Source organism: Nothobranchius furzeri, chromosome 12 (assembly GCF_043380555.1).
Source record: "Nothobranchius furzeri strain GRZ-AD chromosome 12, NfurGRZ-RIMD1, whole genome shotgun sequence".
Classification (NCBI taxonomy): Eukaryota; Metazoa; Chordata; class Actinopteri; order Cyprinodontiformes; family Nothobranchiidae; genus Nothobranchius; species Nothobranchius furzeri.
In genome coordinates, this window is record NC_091752.1 from 26783887 (window position 1) to 26802558 (window position 18672).

Below are 18672 nucleotides of genomic sequence, written 5' to 3' on the forward strand. Positions count from 1 at the left end.
TCAACTGGCCACTCCTGAACATTCGCTACCACAAACTCCTTCTAGCCCAACCATCTCAAGCCCCACTGCTTCATTTTCCTCTTTTTCCCCTCTCACTGAGTGTCCAAGCTTCTCACGTGCAGCCGCCCTACTACATGCCCACTCGACCCCATTCCGACTAAGCTGCTCCCAGCTATTGCTCCTACAGTAGCCGCAGCAGTCACACATGTGATCAACGCTTCACTGACATCCGGTACATTTCCCACCTCTCTCAAGCATGCTCAGGTTAAACCGCTACTAAAAAAAAACCCATCTCTTCCTCCAAATCATGTGAACTACCGACCTATCTCTCTCCTCCCTTTTCTGTCCCAAATCATTGAAAGGGTGGCTTTCAAGCAGATCACAGAATACCTCTCACAAAACTGTCTGCTTGACCTGTACCAATCTGGGTTCAAAAAGGGCCACTCCACTGAAACTGCTCTGTTAGCAGAGAAGGAATCCTTAAAAGAAGCTAGAGCGATTGCCAAATCCTTAGTGCTTATCCTGCTCGACTTATCGGCTGCATTTGACACTGTCAACCATGGCTTCCTTTTGTCCACACTCTCTAGCATGGGCATCACAGAGAAAGCATACGCCTGGTTTGAACCGTACCTCACAGGATGATCATTCAGTGTTTCTTGGCTTGGACAATCCTCTACCGTGTACAATCTTGCCACTAGGGGCTGCATGACTTAATTTTTTTTAAAAGTCAACTGTCAATTAATGAAAATTGAGTCGACTTTGACTAGGCGTTGATGACGTCATACACCTGAAGCGGCGCGGGGGTGGTCGGTTGGTTCGCTGGAGTTTTCTTTGACAATTAAAATTGCGCCCACATTTTCAAAGTTAAACACTTTTTTTAACAATGGTAGTTTCTGCTTCAGCCCTCTCCCCCCTCCTCCTGCGCAGCGGCCACAAACTCAATCGTGCGCCTGCATTCTCTCAGAGTTCCTGCTGCTCTAAACATTAAAATAATTATTTCATTTTCTGTTCCTCACTTCTGATTACCTTCAGTGGTGTCTTGTTGCAACCACCAGGTACAAAAACTAACTTGTTTTTATTTGACTATTTTTCTGTCTTGTCTGTTTATTATCTTCCTGCATCTCCTCTCAATCCTAACGAAAAACTGCTACATGGCTTCATATATATTCACCTTATGAGTTACCTTTGAATTGCAGTTAAAAAAGATCTACCGACCGCAAAAACAGCGTGGTGCGTGCCGGCCGCACCGGTGAGGTGCGTCACCGGAGGACAAGGTGATGCGCCCCGCTCCACAGCAGCGAAACGCATCAGGCACAATTAAAAGACAGAACATAAAAGGATATGAGCCGACATGAACGATCGCGTGTTAAATTTGTTTTTGAGGTGGCGGCACCTTATTTGATAACGTTACTGTGGCCGTGCTCAGGACGCAGATGTCTGGAGCGCGTCAACAATCAGAGTTTTGCATGCGCAAGCTGGGTAAGTTTAGGATGGGGGTGAGGGGAAGGTTAAATTGTAATAGGGTAAAGGTCACAATTTGGTCAAATGTCCGTTTTACGGCGGGTGTCAGATACCAACGCTCTGGCTTAGCGCGTCTCCTCCCGACGGGCAGGAGCTCGTCACCTGCTGTCGTTTCCGAGGACTGTATCTTGCCGTTCATTATCACGTGACAGCGACTAGTAGACGACAAGCATAAAAAGTCACTACAGAGCAGTGAGGTCGACTAGTTCATACAACCCCTACTTGCCACAGGAGTCCCCCAGGTCTCTGTACTAGGAACTCTTCTCTTTGCCATATACACCACCTCACTGGGTGAGATCATTCGATCACATGGCTTCTCCTACCACTGCTATGCAGACGACACCCAGCTCTATCTGTCATTTCCACCAGGTGACCACACTGTCTCTGCACTATTATCAAACTGTCTCTCTGACATATCGAAATGGATGAAATCCCTCCATCTCCAACTCAACCTCTCTAAAACTGAACTACTTGTCATCCCAGCAAAACCATCCATACAGCACAACATCTCAATCCAAAATGACTTCCTATCTCTGGCTCCTTCAAAGGCAGTTTGATATCTGGGCTTTGTGATTGATGAACACCTGACCTTTAAAGATCATGTTGCCTCTGTATCTCGTTCATGCCGCTTTGTGCTGTATAACATACGAAAGATCAGACCATACCTAACACAACATGCCACCCAGCTCCTGGTGCAATCTACTGTCCTCTCCCACCTCGATTACTGCAATGCCCTTCTAACTGGTCTTCCAGGCTGTACTGTGAGACCTCTTCAAATGGTCCAGAATGCAGCGGCGCATCTGGTCTTCAATCAGCCAAAAAGAGCACACGTCACCCCTCTTTTCACTGAGCTCCACTGGCTACCACTAGCAGTACGCATCAAATTCAAATAGCTAACATAAACATACAAAGTCCGAGATGGTACGGCTCCCATCTACCTGAATCCTCTTGCAAAGGCTTACGTCTGGGTGCTGTTTAAGGCTGAAACACCCTTAAACAGCGCCCAAGAAGCAGCCGCACCTCTAGTAGAGTGTTCCCTGACCCCTAGGGGCAGCTGGGAGCCAGTGACACTGTAACCACAGGGAAATGGCCTCCACAGTCCAATGAGAAAGTCTTTGCTTTGACAAAGCTTTACCCATGGAGGGTTTGGCAAAGCACAAAACAGTTGGTCTGTTTTTCTGATATAAGCCTACAGAGCACGAACCGGGCACAGACAATACAGTCTCCTCTGCTCCTCAGAGGCAAATGGAGGACTACTGAAGCCCGAAAGCTCTATAGTCATGGAACCGTAGTTGAGCGGGATGACCTTAGGCAAATACGCAGCATTCGGATGCAGAGTGACCCTAGCTTCATCTGATGACATTTTCAGACAGGAAGGATGAACTGAAAGAGCATGAAGTTCTCCCACCCTTTTAGCCGATACAAGGGCTAAGAGCAGAGCTGTCTTATAAGACAGAAGCTTCATACTGATTGATTCAATAGGCTCAAATGGGGGACCACACAGGGCCTCCAGCACCAAAGCGAGGTCCCAAGAAGGGACAGACTATCTAATAACAGGTCTCAGTCTGCGAACCCCTTTCATGAACCGAACGGCTAAATGGTGAGCGCCAGGAGAAACGTCATTAAAAGATTCATGGCAAGCCGAAATGGCTGCCAGGTAGACCTTTAAAGTGGAGAATGACAAGCCCTTGTCCAGCAGATCCTGTAGAAACGATGTTTCGTGACGTCACAGACAGAATGTCCACAATGGAGCTCTATAAGGGAACTACTGACCTGCTCAGACACACCACACTTCAAAAGCCTTCCACTTATAGGCATATAAACCCCTTGTAGAGCATGCTCTTGAGCTCTGAATAGTATTCACCACAGCCGGGGGAAGACCTTTAGCTAACAGGTTGGACCTTTCAGTAGGTAGGCCTGTCGCTTCCACTGATGTGGGTGAGGGTGCAGCACTTCCCCTTGAGCCTGAGACAGAAGGTCCTGTCTGATGGGGAGCTTCCATGGGGTGGCTATCAGACTGATGATCCCCGGGTACCAAGGCTTTGTGTGCCACAGAGGGGCCACCAAAATCAGAGACGTGCTCAACATGCGCACTCTCTCCAGTACTGCTGAAATCAGATCCACCGGCGGAAAAGCGTAGAGGAGAACGGTGGGCCAAGGGTGCGCCAGAGCATCCGATCCCGTTAGAGCAGTCTGATCGATCAGGGAAAAGAACAGGGGACAGTGCGTTTGCGCTTGATGCAAACAGATCCACTACTGCCCTGCCGAACCTCAGCCAAATCTGGGACACCACCTTGGGGTGGAGCCTCCATTCCTTTGACAGAGGTCTGCCCCTAGAGAACAAGTCTGCTCCGTGGTTGAGGTACCCGGGGACATAAGCTACTCTGAGAGACAGCAGATTCAGATTGCACCAGTACAGCAATGTGTGGGTCAGATTCAGTGGAGGAAGAGAGTGTGTTCCTCCCTGTCTGTTTACATATGACACCACAGTTGTGTTGTCTGTGTGCACCAGCACATGTTGTCCTCTCAGGTGATGACTGAAGTGTTTCAGGGCCAGAAACACTGTTAACAGTTCCAGAAAGTTGATATGGAACATTGACTGGGTTGAGGACCATACCCCCCTCACAGCTAAACCCCACACAGAGCCCCCAGCCTCTGAGGGAAGCGTCTGTGGTCACCACAATGCATTCTGACACCCTCCCGATAGGGGAACCCTGGTAGAACAGCCCTGGTTCTCACCAAGGGAGGAGAGCTACTGTGCAGGCTCTGGTTACCATCAACCTCCGGCGGAGATGACGTGAAGGATGGGGATGATGAGAGCGGACCCAACGCTGGAAATGTCACATTTTTAACAGTCCGAGAGGCATCACAGCTATGGAGGAAGCCATCATCCCCAGCAGCTGTAGAGCTGTGCGGAGTGTCAGTCTGGCTCCCAGCTGAAAGCGCGCTAAGCAACTGCGTAGCGCGGCTATTCGCTGGTCCGAGAGATGCGCTCTGCTTGACCGAGAGCAAATTTCCAGCCCAAGGAAGGAGAAACTCTGAAGCCGGATTTATGCTTCTCCGTCTGCATCAGTGTGGAGACACGCAACGCCATTATCCGTCCTTGCGTAGGGCTTCGGCAGGCACGCAACTACGTATGGAGTCGAGCCCACTTTTTTAAACATCCGTCGAACGAGACGGATTACGCAAGCTTGTGATTGGTCAGGACGCCGCTGTTGTTTACAGCGCCGCCAATGCAAAGAGAGCCGAGGATAACTAGCGGCAGACACGGAGAAGCTTGAAGAATACCTAGCGAAAAAACTCTAAAAATATGAACGTTTCATCCTCCCGTGACTGGAGGAGTGAAAAGATGTGCAGCAAGCATTTAATTTGTGGACGGAAATGACAGGGAACGTGGGTTTAGAGGTGGGGAGCGCATGAAGCGGTGGGAGAATGAGAGACAAATATGTCCGTGTTAAAAGTCTCTTATATACACAAAAAACACAATATAAACACACGATCTTGGACCGATACATGACAGGATACCACAGAACAGCGCTACGCCCTCTGTTGTCCTGCCGGGCAATTGCTTTGCAACACTCTCCAGGAGACGGAGAAGTGTGAGAGCAAAACGCTTCCGTCAATCTGTACGTGTCTGTCCCTTGCGGAGCTGACGGAGAAGCATAAACCAGGCTTGACTCGGAACTAGAGAACTCTTTCTGTAGTTCACGGAAAACCCCAGGGCTTGAATGTGAGAAAGTACCCGTGCAGTGTGAGCTTCTGCCTGTGTTTGGGAACTCGCTACTAGAGCCCAGTCGTCCAGGTAAGCGAGGATCCGGATGCCCTCCTCCGAGGGGGGCTAGTGCGCCTTCCACACATTTTGAAAAGGTGTGGGGAGCTAGAGCTAACCCAAAAGGCAGAACCGTGTACTCGTAGGCCTTCCCTTCGAAAGCAAAGAGCAGGAACCGCCTGTGATCGGGGTGGATTCCCACATAGAAATAAGCATCTGTGAGATCGATCATAGTAAACCAATCTCCGGGACTGACTGTATCCAGTAGCTGTTTGAGTGTTAGCATTTTGACCTGTATGTGTGCAGATACTTGTTTAACACACGCAGGTCCAAAATAGGGCGAAGTCCGCCCCCCTTTTTTGGGACAACAAAGTAGCGGCTCTACCAACCTTGGTTTGTGTCCTCAACAGGGACCGCTTGAATGGCTCCTTTCAACAGTAGAGTGAATTTCCTCCCATAACACGACCACAGCGTCAGTATTTACACGTCTGTACAACAGAGGTAAACACGGGTGGTTTGACCAGGAACTGCAGTCGGTAACCCATGGCAACCGTGCGCTCGACCCAGGGGGACACTGCACATGCTCACCAGAGGGAAAGTTTTGCCGCGAGGCAACTGTTCAGCACCCTGGTGGGGGAGCTGCTGCCCTCTAGCGGAACGGGAGACTCTGAACATCATGTCTGCCACCGGAGGAAAGCTGCTGTTCTCCAGCAGAGCGGGAGAACACAGCTTTTCCCGCTCCCACAGAGGCCGATTGCAGACAGGATTTGATGTGAAAATTGAGCCGTTGTTCACCAGCGGAGCGGGTTGACGCAGCTTTATGGGGCCAATTTGAGAAGCATTGTTGAGACACATTGCATCCACACATTGTCGAGTGCAAACAGCAGTCTTTATTACATTTGTGTGCATGTTTTTGTAAACAAAACAACTCTCGCCCCCTGGGGGCTGTAAACAAAGTCTCTTTGGACTGTGGGGTTGAACCGTAGCTGAACCGGTACGTTTCAACCATGGAAAACTGGGTTTTTGTAGCCCAACAGGGTCCAAAACCCAAACAAGGTGGGTCCCGGGATCAGGACGACTGAGGTTTCTTCTTGTGGCTCACAGAGTGTTTCTGTGAGTCCCCAGGAGGGCCTTTACTCCAGGCGGAGTGGCGAGGAGGGAAAGATGAGGTCTGAGCTTGACTGAGCCCTTCGCTGCCGCTGGAGAGGCTGTCCTCTGAGGTGGAAGAGGAGAGTTCAGGTTCTGCCTGTCAGACCCAGGTGTCGTGTGCCACCCTTCCTGCCTGGGGATGATGGAGCATAGCGCCTCAGTCTGTTTCCGCTAGGCCTCGAACTTTGTCTGAATAGCATCGGGGGACTGTCCAAACAGACCACTGGGTGAAACAGGCTCGTCCAGGTAGTTAGCCCTGTCCCTGTCGGGGACATTAGAAAGGGTCTGCCACAAGTGTCTCTGAGCCACTACATTTGAGGCCATACCTCTTCCCAACAGCAGGGTGATGCCTCGGGCCGCTCGCAGGATTTAGTCCGACGTGACTCGTATCTCATTGATGAGGGGGTCAGTGGGCTGTCGGGTGGGACCCTTGCTCCAAGGTCTGCCAGGCAAAGTGCTTGGTAGGTCTGGAGCATGGTGGAAGAGCTGAGGATGCGGGCAGTGGATGCCTGAGCACGGTAAATCTTCTCCAGTTGTGCAGCTGAGAAGCGGCATGGCTTGGAGGGTAGATTAGTTTGTCCACTATTGCAGGTCGGAGCCAGGTAAGCCGCGAGAGAGGGCTCCATTGGAGGGAGGTTAACCAATCCCACCATTACTGCGCCGTTGAGGTCTGAAAAGAAGTGTCATCTAGCAGCTCGGAGGCTGAAGTAGTGGCCGGAGCTGAACACCTCCTCGTCCTCGAGTAAGTCCTGACCGTCGGGGCAAATGTCCAAAATGTCTCCTTCATCCTCTGCCAGAGGAGGAAACTTAGAAGCCTCTAGGTCTGGTCCGGTTAAATTGTCCGCCATCTCCATCAGATCTGCCCAGCTAGCAGCAGAGACATCGATCACTAGGCTGTCCACGTCAGAGCCGGGCGAAGCCAGGGCTGAACGAGAAAACATGGGGTCCTGCTGTGAAACTGCAGCATCTCCCAGGAGACGTTGTTGGAGCTTCACGTGCCGTTCGAGCGTGGGACGGCGGAGTCAGCGACAGAACTCACACGCCTCTGGGTCCACAAGCTCTCTCCTGGCGTAGAGAATTCCCAGACAAACCGGGCACGCTTCATGTAGGTCCTTCTCATGAAGAGAGAATCCACAGCCCTGAGGACAGGAGCGCGAAGCAGCTTTTCGTGAAGCGACGTCCGACACGGTGCTCATTGCGAGACACACAGCAGAGCGAAGTGGAGAAGCTGACGAGCCACGAAAGATAGCGCTCGGTGGGCGGGAATGCTAGCCAAAAGGCAGTAGAGTCCAGTCAGTGAGTGGTTAAGCTATCTTTCAATAGCGCAGCTACTTGACAGATGTGTTCTCAGCAAGGTGAAGAGCGTAAGAACTGAGGAATGACAGTGACGTGGCCGTTCATAAGTGGAGGACGGGGCCTCCATGCAGCGTCACTTTCATTTGCCTTACAGGCATGTTTAAATGTATCTTCAGCCAGGCCACACGAGGGCGTGATGTCCCATAGTACCTTCGTTGTACCGATTGAATAGACTGAAAGGGAACCATTTATTTCAATGCAGGCCTGATTTATGGAGCTGTTTGACCTTTTATGAGGGCTCTTCGGTCATTGTGAGCCTCAACAAAGTTTCATATGCTATGTAGAGGCTCGAAGAACCGTTTCTAATTGTAAAATAATAGTTTTGTTTGAGTTGTAGAAAGTACCTATTTATCTTTTCTAGAATAATAAAGTATTGATTATGAATCAGATTTAAACCTCGGTAATTATTTTTAATTGGTTACTTTTGCTTCATGTTCATTTACATGTTAAATGCCACAGAATCTGATGAGGATTGTTGGACTATTTCTGGAATAGTGCTAATGACTTTTTACTATTTGGTGTCTACGTGTGCTATAGCAGAGCCTGTTAATTACCAGATACGAGCCTGCAATAATGAAAGTGTTTAACTGGATAATCAAACTTGTCATCCACATTTTCTACGGATTTGATCCATTTATGCTTAAATTTACTTTTTGTTCTGTTCACATTTGCAGAGACCTTCAGTTGGAGGAGTATGTTGATCTGTATTGGAGGGACTACCCATCGGTAATGAGTGGTTTCTCTAAGTGCTGCTCCATAGACCATGGTAAGATATTAAAGCAGAAGTCTGGAGTTGTTTTTATCATAGGGCACCATCTAGAGGTGGTAAAATGATTAAGGCCCTCCACCTACTTCTGTGATTATGGTTGAAAGCAACACTTGAGTTTGTGAACGTGCACCTCTAGCTGGGCAACAGAGCTAAAACACATAATTTTACAATTAGTATTCTCACTTTATGCTGTTTATTCATAAACGTGTATTAGGGATGGACATTTTCCCAAATTTGTTTAATCGGTTGTTGAAGACATTAAACGGTTAATACTCAGGTAACTGTAAACTCAGGCTCTGGGCACTTTCCTAACCATTTTACTGTTGAGTAAATTTATTTGATCATGTGACAAGCTCTTCTTCTGTTATTTTGATAGTGGCGCTCTCTTGCCCTCTGGTGCCTCAAAATATATTACACCCCAGCACAGCGGAAAGACATGACCTGGCAGTTAACCGGGCTAAACTATTTTACCCGGTTAAATATGTACATCCCTAACATGTATTTTAAAGATTGGGCCACAGAAAATGTCATCAACTTTGCATTAGTCTTGGTACTTCTGCAAATGCTCGCACATGCTCTGTGGTTGACATCATCTGTACGTAAGTTAATGTCTAACACTATGGCTAATATTGAGCAGGCTCAACTTGGAGCTGGATGAGGTAGGGGTGGGCTTAGCCCTGAAAAAAAGATGTATGTCCTCCATTTTATCACATCATATCACTTTTATGTATTTCTAAAAAGGATTATACATAATTCATGAAAGGGGTATAACGTCCAGCAATGGTCAGTTTTTAGGTAGAGTTTAACCATTCAACATCTGGTCAAAAAGACACGAGACTGCATGTGTTCCCTTTAATTTGGCCTGCCTTCATCCCATCAGCTCAGAGCCTTTAGCTCTGAACACAGATAATGAAATGTCAACAATAGCATTCTCTCCTCAAGGTCCAATATTTCAGGTCTTCATGCCATATAAGGAACACTCGCAGCTCGGATCAGTTGCTAAATCAAGAATTATTTCCTAAATCAAATATGAACTCCTCTGCAACTTATAAGCTAGATAATCATTAAATAAACGTTTGTTTTTTTGCTACTTATAATAATTATAATATAATGAAATGCTTCATTAATCTGTGCTCAATGACTCAGGTGTGAAATGAATATTATGGTTGTGACTACAGTGATTGAAATATGTTGCAGCATGGTTATATGGCAAGGTCATCATCACTTGCACTCACACAAGAACAAGTAAGGTTAAGTGGAACTCGTGACACATAAATAGTCTTTTACCCTAGTCAGAGCCTCCGTATCAAAGAAGGCATGTTTCTGAGGTTGTCTTGGTAACCATTACTCAACTTGCCAACCTTTGGTTGACTACACAAATCATAACATGAGAACATCAAAACTGGATCACTCTCGGGTGATCTCTCAGTTTTAGAGAAAGTTTCAGACTGGCCAGCTGAAGCAACACCTCTTTAACCCATCAAAGCTTTTGGCACGTCGTCAAAACCTTTTTGCACCTGCAAAGCTGATACAGAAACAGTTCCTGCAGAATGAGCTGATATTGCTCAGACTCTTTAAGAGTCCCAGACGTGCGGTTCCATCTGTCTGTTGTGACCTGGAGACAACTCTAAGACCGGTTTAGTAGTGCCGCAGTTTCTTCTACGGACCTCGGTGCCTGGAAGTCAGAGGACTTCGACATTCCGGATCTATCACGAAGGTCTTCGAGTGGGTACGTAGACATGATAGATTGCGTCTGATGGGTTTTGATAATAATCAACCTCATAGCTTAACGCAAACCAAATTCTTTTACATCCAGAACTCAGCTCTCCTAGATAAGGAAGTTCTGACTAACACCACATTCACACCTAGGTTCATACATCACCTTTAGTTCCATCCATCACAGTAAATGCTTAGTTAACTTGTCATGTTTTAATTGTTTGTAAAATAAATTCTTACTTTTATAAACCTGACTCTTTTCTGAATCAAAACGAAGTGTGTACAATTCCTAAATAAAGAAATAATCCTAGAATTTTCTGATAAACACAGTAAAGACCAAGCAGATTTGATGTTCTACATTTGGATAGAGTATCACAGCTTATTGGTCATAAGTAGAGGTAATATATTTATTGAGCTCTTAAAGCACTCAATTTCCTAAACCCTATGGGGGAAACCTCCACATTGCTACTTTAAATACTTTTAATCGTCTTTAGACAGGAAACCAACGGGGCATTTTGTGAAACCCTTCCAAATAAATGTTTTGATATGTGGAGGGTATGAACCCCATTTATGAATATTTGTATCTATATCCACCTTATTCCTAGCCCCCTTGACCCCTTGCGATCCAGTGATTGTTTAGCGACCATAGATTGAGGATGTGCTCCATTTGTGCACTCCACTTTTTATGGTCTTTTTAGAGACATAAACTAAACCACAGCGCAGCATGTTCCCGAGCCTGCAAGTACATTTTTCAAGGGCAAACCTTTTTTAAAATCCTCTTCAAATGTTGAAATAAACTGCTACTAGCAACGAAACTTCACTATGCAAGCCAATGGCTATGCGCTACTTCTGGTATCTCACCGGATGTTGCTCGTATTATCGTTTTTACTTCAGCCAGCCCAGGAATAATGTGAATAAAAATAAACTTTCCCTGTTTCTGAGGAGAATATTACTAACTTTTTATGGTTTTATCCTTTGCTGCCCTATCCTTCTGTTGCCTTTCCTTTCATCTCCCCCTTCCCCCCACACCTGCTCCTCCTAAGCTGTGATTGAACAGATGCAGCGTCCATCTTTCCTGCTCTCCAAGCCTCCATGTGTGTTCAGCTGGCTCAGCAGCTGCTTGAGAGGGGATGAAAACACACCTTTTCCTTACCTGCCAGCCATCTGTCAAAGAACCAGGCTTCTGGTTCTGGTATGATAAACATTATTTTTACAATTTAGGATGAAACACACAGATCATAGTTGGCTTCATACTGGTTAAAAATTTGATGTGCAGCAAAGTATTAATTAAGATATTTAGGCGCTTTAATCTTCCTCAAAGTAAATCTGATACTTTAGGGATTAACAGCCTCGATGAATTGCAGCTTATTTAAAACTTGCAGAAACACATTTTATTATTGACCATAAAGAAGTGCCCTATGCGCTGGCAAACATGCATGCGATCTTAACGAGCAAGTGCTGCAATTGTGTTACGTTAATTTTCACACAAATAATTGATAAGATTGTTTATTTCTGTTTTCTTTTACAGAGTTATGCCCTTTACATTTTTGGAGATGACAAAGCCACCTCATCAAGCGAATCTAAATACCTGTTTAAGCTCTCAGCAGGTATGTTTTACTGGATGCTGACCAGAGAAACGGATTTAAAACGCTTAAATTTTACTTTCCTCGCCTTTTAGATATTGTAAACATAAAAATACATCCAACCTGAACTATTTATTTTTTTCAGACGTCAGAGAGTCATTTGTTTTATTTTAAGCTAACTTCACCTTCTGCTCAAAATGCAGACCGCCTCTGGTCTGATGGGCTGTTTTATGTCTCCATACACACTTGGGACTAAATATACCAGAACCTTTTAAAGAGCAAGTCACCCCCAAATCACATTTTTTTTGCTGATAAACTATATAAAGGAGTGTCTAATCATGCTACAGACACGTGTAGTCAATAATTTGGCAGTTCAGTGTGTCTTGGTGAAAATTCAAATATTCTGCCTAAAACTGGCAGTGTTGTGCCGTCGTCAGGGAAAAATTCTGCACTGTATTTGAATTTAAATCTGCCACCGCTATTGGCTAAGAGGTATGCTATGATGTCATCTGGTACATTATGATGTCATAATGCCATTGTGAGCCTGTGTGTGTGTATTAGCGGCTCCGCCCTCTCGGTCTGCCAAGCAACAGCATTTGTTGCATTTTTCAAACATGAAGTGAGAGTGAAGTAAGTTTCTTGTAGGGGGTGACTTGCTCTTTAAACTAGGCTCATACAGTAGGATGCAGCCTTGTTCATCTTCATGATTTTCTTTTATGGATCGTTAGTTGTTATGCTAAAAATTTTTATGTAAAATATGTCATATAGGAGACACACACAGTGATATTTGAGAAGGGAAACAGAGTTTATAGGAATAACAGAAAGTGCGGTAATTGTTTAAACAAAATTAGGCAGGTGGATAAACTTGGGCACTGTTGTCATTGTATTGATTCCAAAACCTTTAGAACTAATTATTCAAATGATATCAAAATTGGTTTGGAGTATTTAAGGAGGCCAGTTGTAAGTTTCCCTCTTCTTTGAATGTTCACTCACAGTAGAAAAAGTATCAACATCGGGGTCTCAAAACAACTCAAATGACGTGAAAACAAAGATTGTTTACCATCTTGCTTTTGGGGAAGGATCCAGAAAACTGTTTCAGAGGTTTCAGCTGTCTGTTTCCACAGTTAGGAACACACTGAGGAAATGGAAAACCACAGGCACAGTTAAAGTTAAGGTTCAAAGTGGCAGAGCAAGAAAAATCCCAGGTAAACAGAAGCGAAGACTGGTGAGAACAGTTAGTCAACCCACAGACCAGCACCAAAGATCTACAACATAATCTTGCTACAGATGGAGTCACTGTGCATCGTTCAACTATTTGGATGCACTTTACACAAGGAGATGCTGTATGTGAGAGTGATGCAGAGGAAGGCTTTTTTCTACCCACAGCACAAACGGAGCTGCTTGAGGTTTGCTAAAACACATTTAGACAAGCCAGCTTCATTTTGGAATAAGGTGCTGTGGACTGATGAAACTAAAACTGAGGTATTTCGGAATAATAAAGGGTGTTATGCATGGAGGAAAAAGAACACAGCATTCCAAGAAAAACACCTGCTATCTACAGTACAACATGGTGGTGGTTCCATCCTGCTGTGGGATGTGTGGCCAGTGCAGGGACTGGGAATCTTGTTAAAGTTGAGGGACGCATGGATTCTACTCAATATCGGCAAATTCTGGAGAGCAGTGTTCAGGAATCAGTGGGAGCTGAAGTTGCACCGGGGCTGGATCTTTCAACGAGACAACGACCCTAAATACTGCTCAAAGGCATTCATGCAGAAAAACAAGTTGAATGATCTGGAATGGCCATCTCCGTCCCCAGACCTGAATATTATTGACAATCTGTGGTGTGAGTTAAAGAGAGCTGTCCATGCTCAGAAGCCATCGAACCTGATCTAGAGATGTTTTTTTTATAAGAATAATGGTCCAAAACACCGTCAACCAGAATCCAGACTCATTGGAAGCTATAGGAGACTTTTAGAGGCTGTTATTTCTGCAAAAGGAGGATCTACTAAAAATAAAGTTAATTTATATTTTTTGTGGTGCCCAAATTTATGCACCTGCCTAATTGTGTTTTAACATTTATTGTACACTTTCTGTAAATCCTACGCTGAGAAAACAGATTTGTTTTTGAAAAAGAAAAAAAAAATCTTAAATGTGACAAAACATCTTCGACAGAAATAAAGAAAAATGAGTTAATTATACCAGTTTTATTTTATTACAAAAAGAACAATTGTACATGTTGGCTAAGTATCTGTTTACAGTACTGTGCTGTAATGGCTTTACATTTCAAGTAGTTACCACTGGGCTGCCAACTCATGCCTTGAGCGTGAAACACATGCATTTGACACTCTTCACACACTCACGTCACACCTCCAATATGTCACACTGAAGAATCAACCTCCTCGCCTGAATGCAAGTTCATTTCAACTTTTGTAAAACAGAAACATGCTAGTTTTGTATTGCTTTTGGTTGAAGAAATTATTTTTTATACTAACGTTGACTTGTTCAGCAATGTAGCTCAGAAGGTAGAGCAGGTGGTTCAGTAAGCAGAAGGTTGCAGGATCGATCCAATCTGCGACACGTGTGTCTAATTTACAATATTATTTTCTAGTTAGAAATTTGGGTAATCTTTACTAATAAGTTAGAATTTACCCAATTCCTTTAGGTATTTCTTAACTTTGAATATAAGGTACTATTTACATATATGGGGTATAAATTACCTTGGAAGAATCGGTGCAAATTGTTACCTCAGTTTTATTGGGTAGTTTCTATAGGTAGCTGTTTCACTTCTCAGATATCACTGTGTCTCCTATGTGATATATTTAATTGAAATGTTTTTATCATGAAAACCAACGATTTATACAGGAAACACTGCCCAAACATTTTCATCCCACTGTAGGTCATTTTGCTTTTTTATTTAATAAATTTCCAACAGTTTATGTCCCTCTGTGTTCTTTGACAAGCGGACTATATTACCTGCCAGTCCCCTAGTTCTCTGCTTCAGGGCCATGCTTTGAGAAGGTTTGTGAGTCATACCTCTTAGTTTGCTGTGAAAAAACCCACAATAGCTCCAAGTGCAGGTATTTGATCTTTACGACAGAATGTAGCCCGGACATTGTGGGCGATGTGAGAACTGCCACTGGTAATAAAGTTATGTAGTTTTTCTGTAGTTCTTGACCATTGGCAGGTTATATAAATGAAAGAGCCATACAAAAATCTTTAATTGTAAATTAAAATAAATTAAAATGGGAACAATATTAAAGTTAGAAAATACTAAATTCAAACATTCAAATAAAAGAAAAAAAGGGGCTTACATTCAAGTAAGTAGGTCAGTCTTTTATGGCTGAAAGCTGAAATCTGGAGTTGATTCTCAGAAGGCACCATCTGGAGGCAGTAATATGTATTGTACCCCACTACCTACTTCCTTGATTACAGCTGGAAGCAACACCTCTCATTAATGAATGTGCACCTCTACATGGGTAACACAGCTAAAACACATTGTTTTACAATTTTATTCTCGTGTTATGCTGTTTATTCATAGATTTTTAAAATATCGTCCTTAAAAAACGTTGCCAAGTTTGCATCAGTCTATGGGAGTTTGTCATTGTCAAGGAACCTTGCCTTGATTCCTTGGTCCCACACTGGTTGCCAAGGAGATACATAATCAGGAACCGTTCCATTGTTCATGTGCTACTGAGGTGTCTGTCCTCTGTTTGTTAGCCGTTTAGCTAGCTGACCAAGGAAACATGGGAGGTGCCTTGTTTCCTTCCCTTGGTCAAAAATTTTGCAGAATACAGCACAATATTTTCAAAAGGATGGTGGATCAGGACCTGGCAGCAGCTACTGCGGGGGCAAATTTCCAGTTTAAATGTAAGTAAACTAATTGTTTACTTACAATGCAACTAAGCCGTTGTCTATGATTGTTTAGTTGCTCAGTAGTTGCAGCTTTGGTGGCTAGCAGGTACTAACTCGTTTACATATTTAGTTTAACCAATATGTGCTCAAATTTGAAAAGTAAAAGGCTCATTATACATTTATATTCAAACGTAACTTTACTTACGTGTCACGTGATGTGACGTGAGCCGCGATCTACCGCGAGGCGCCTTGACATTGAGAAACACCCTGGGTATTTCTGCAAATTCTCACATGCTCTGTGACTGACATCTGTACGTGAGCAGATGCCAAGCGTTACTGACTAATGTTGAGCAAGGCTCCATTCCAGTTGCATAGGGCTCTACGGGATGGGGTGGGCTTTGCAAAAATACTTAAATAATGCCTACTTAAAAATCACACAACAGAGTCAAACTAAATTTTTTGGATTTCTAAAAAAATGTGCATAATTCCTGAAGGGGAAGGAACTCCAGCTTGCTGCTTTGATAGAGCTACCTATCACCATCTAAAAGTTAATCCTAAATTAGGAAAACTGAACTATTTTCTTAAGTGAAATTGAAAAGTAAGGATAGATAAATAAAATGACGTGACATTCATTAATGGTTCTGCAGCACCCAAATAATTTGAAATGTTTATACTTTCAGAAAAATAGTTTTTGAAAGAAGTAGAAAGTAGTTTTAAAAGAAGGGAGTTGTGCTTTCAATTCTGCATCGTGTTGTTCACCTTCGTCAAATATCAAGAGTCAGATGTCTCATGTCAAGACCAGACTTAAAGAAACTTATTTATGCTTTTATTTCTAGTTGGCTGGACTATTGCAATGATCTCCTAACTGGTCTTCCCAAAAAATCTGTGAATCTGTGCAGCTTGTTCAAAATGATGCTGCTAGAGTCTTAACAAGAACTAAGAGAACGGAGCACATCACTCCTGTTCTTAGATCCTTGCACTGGTTACCAGTAAACTACAGACTAGATTTTAAAGTGCTCCTACTAGTTTATAAATTACTCAATGGCATGGGACCAAAATACATGTCCGCTCTCATTCCTGTATATACACCCAATAGAGCTCTGAGATCACTTGGAAAAAGTCAGCTGGTAGAACCACGGATCCAAACAAAACAAGGCGGGGATGCATTTAGTTACTATGCTGCTCACATATGGAATCAGCTTCCCCATGACCTCAGATCTGCCCCAACCATAAAGTTGTTTAAAACAAAACTAAATCCCTAATGTACCCATCAGCCTTTAAATGAATTGTTTCTTATCATGCGTCGTCTCCACTGTAATCTGCCCTGTAACTGTCTTCTCCTTTAGCTCTAAACTATAATTCTATCTGTGTGTATTTTAATTTGTGTTTTTATGTTGTTTTCATTTCTTGTCCTGATAATTGTAAAGCACATTGAATTGCCTCTGTATTTGAAATGTGCTCTATAAATAAGGCTGCCTTGCCTTGCCTTATTACGGTATCTCCCAAATCAGCCTGTTAGTCCTTTCCCAAGACTTAAAAAACCTGGGGACAACACTGGTATGTGTGAAATAGTTGACGCAACAGATTCTGACTCAGCCAGGAGTGCTGCAAAAACCTGCAGCTTTGACGGTGATCTGAAATAGCAATTTTGATCAGAAAACGATAAGATCATAGAAGGGCACAATCAGAAGCATGTGAGCTTACACGAGCTGTTTCTTTTTACTATATCTCTCATGTTTTAGGGCAGAAGTCCTGTGCAAGTGAGCCATACTTGAGAAGGTAATGAAAACTTCATGACATTGCTTTTTATTTTAGCGTCTGTGTAACTTTTTTTCAATTAAACTCTTTTACCTTTTCTCTTGTTTTTAAATCCGATTGAATTGAAACAGAAACGAGATTAGGATGGCACTTTTAAATATTTTAAATTATTCCAAAATATTTCCATCTGCTGAATTGTGTTTTCTCCCATCGGTTGTGTCACTGATGGTCATGTGTGTCCTTTTAGACAGAGCAGTGTGAAGGTTAGGTTTTCCAGTGCGAGTCTGGCTGAGCAGCTTGTCGTCTGGCTCGCCTCACAGGGTAAGAGAAACATTTATATTTCTGTTTTTTCTTTGCACAGAGGAACATTTTTGCAGCTCTCAGATTCAGGACCAGGCTGAAAACATCTTCCTTCCCTTGTCACTGGCCTAGGTTTTACCCTGAAAGACTTGGAGTCTGTCCCCTTTGGTGTGGCGTTGCCCATCAGAGAGGCCATCTATCGATGTCGTGAGCAGCCATGTTCTGATTGGTCAGAGGAAGTGTGTCTGCTGATTGGGCGACAGGACCTGACCAAACAAGCTCACAAGATGACCCTGGCAAAGAGCAAAGCTGTGAGTTCTTACTAATTTAAAGCAGAGCTTTAGGGGTAATGATCCAGAAATTTCTTCAGTTGTAGAAAAAAAAGTAAAATTACAATTAAAAAACAAGAATAAAAATGAAAGAGTAAACACAGGAGCCTGAAAAATACAGAATTGACAAAAACGGCAGCATGAAAAGAAGCTAAGTGAGGAAGAAGAGGATGAATAGAACGTCATGCCAATGCCATCAAGAGATCACTGAAACCTGCAATCTCAGCCTCGGGGCAGAAAGCTCCAGAGGCTTAGAAAAATTTGAGCTGACATACCTGGTGCTGCAGTCTGGTTTCAGCACGTTTCCTGCATGTTTTAGATCGTAAACACTTGCTGATTTGTTTCATTTCGTGATAAATCACTCCAGTAGACACCGATGAAGGCTGGGGAGACATTTCAGCTGTTAGATTAAGGTGTTGAAAAGACAAACTTACAGTGAGGAGGTAGGTGTTGCTTCCGGTTCTACAGACACTACGAGGTGCTAAAAGCAAGCCGAAACTGCCTAGTTCCCCTTTAACATAATTTGAGTTGTTAAGAGTCATCAGCCTCTCAGCTTTAAAACTGAGTAGA

General features: G+C 43.9%; 1 protein-coding gene across 10 annotated transcripts in view; it reads left to right on the plus strand.

Moving 5' to 3' along the window:
• anapc1 (anaphase promoting complex subunit 1) overlaps positions 1 to 18672 on the plus strand; it is an 81251-nt gene that overhangs the window by 23758 nt on the left and 38821 nt on the right. For all 10 annotated transcript variants that reach the window (XM_070542500.1, XM_054750246.2, XM_054750248.2 and 7 more), the window contains exons 23-28: positions 8470 to 8561; positions 11324 to 11472; positions 11809 to 11887; positions 17458 to 17494; positions 17721 to 17794; positions 17906 to 18084. In XM_070542500.1, the coding sequence (XP_070398601.1) occupies positions 8470 to 8561; positions 11324 to 11472; positions 11809 to 11887; positions 17458 to 17494; positions 17721 to 17794; positions 17906 to 18084 (610 nt within the window). The remainder of the gene's footprint in view (positions 1 to 8469; positions 8562 to 11323; positions 11473 to 11808; positions 11888 to 17457; positions 17495 to 17720; positions 17795 to 17905; positions 18085 to 18672) is intronic.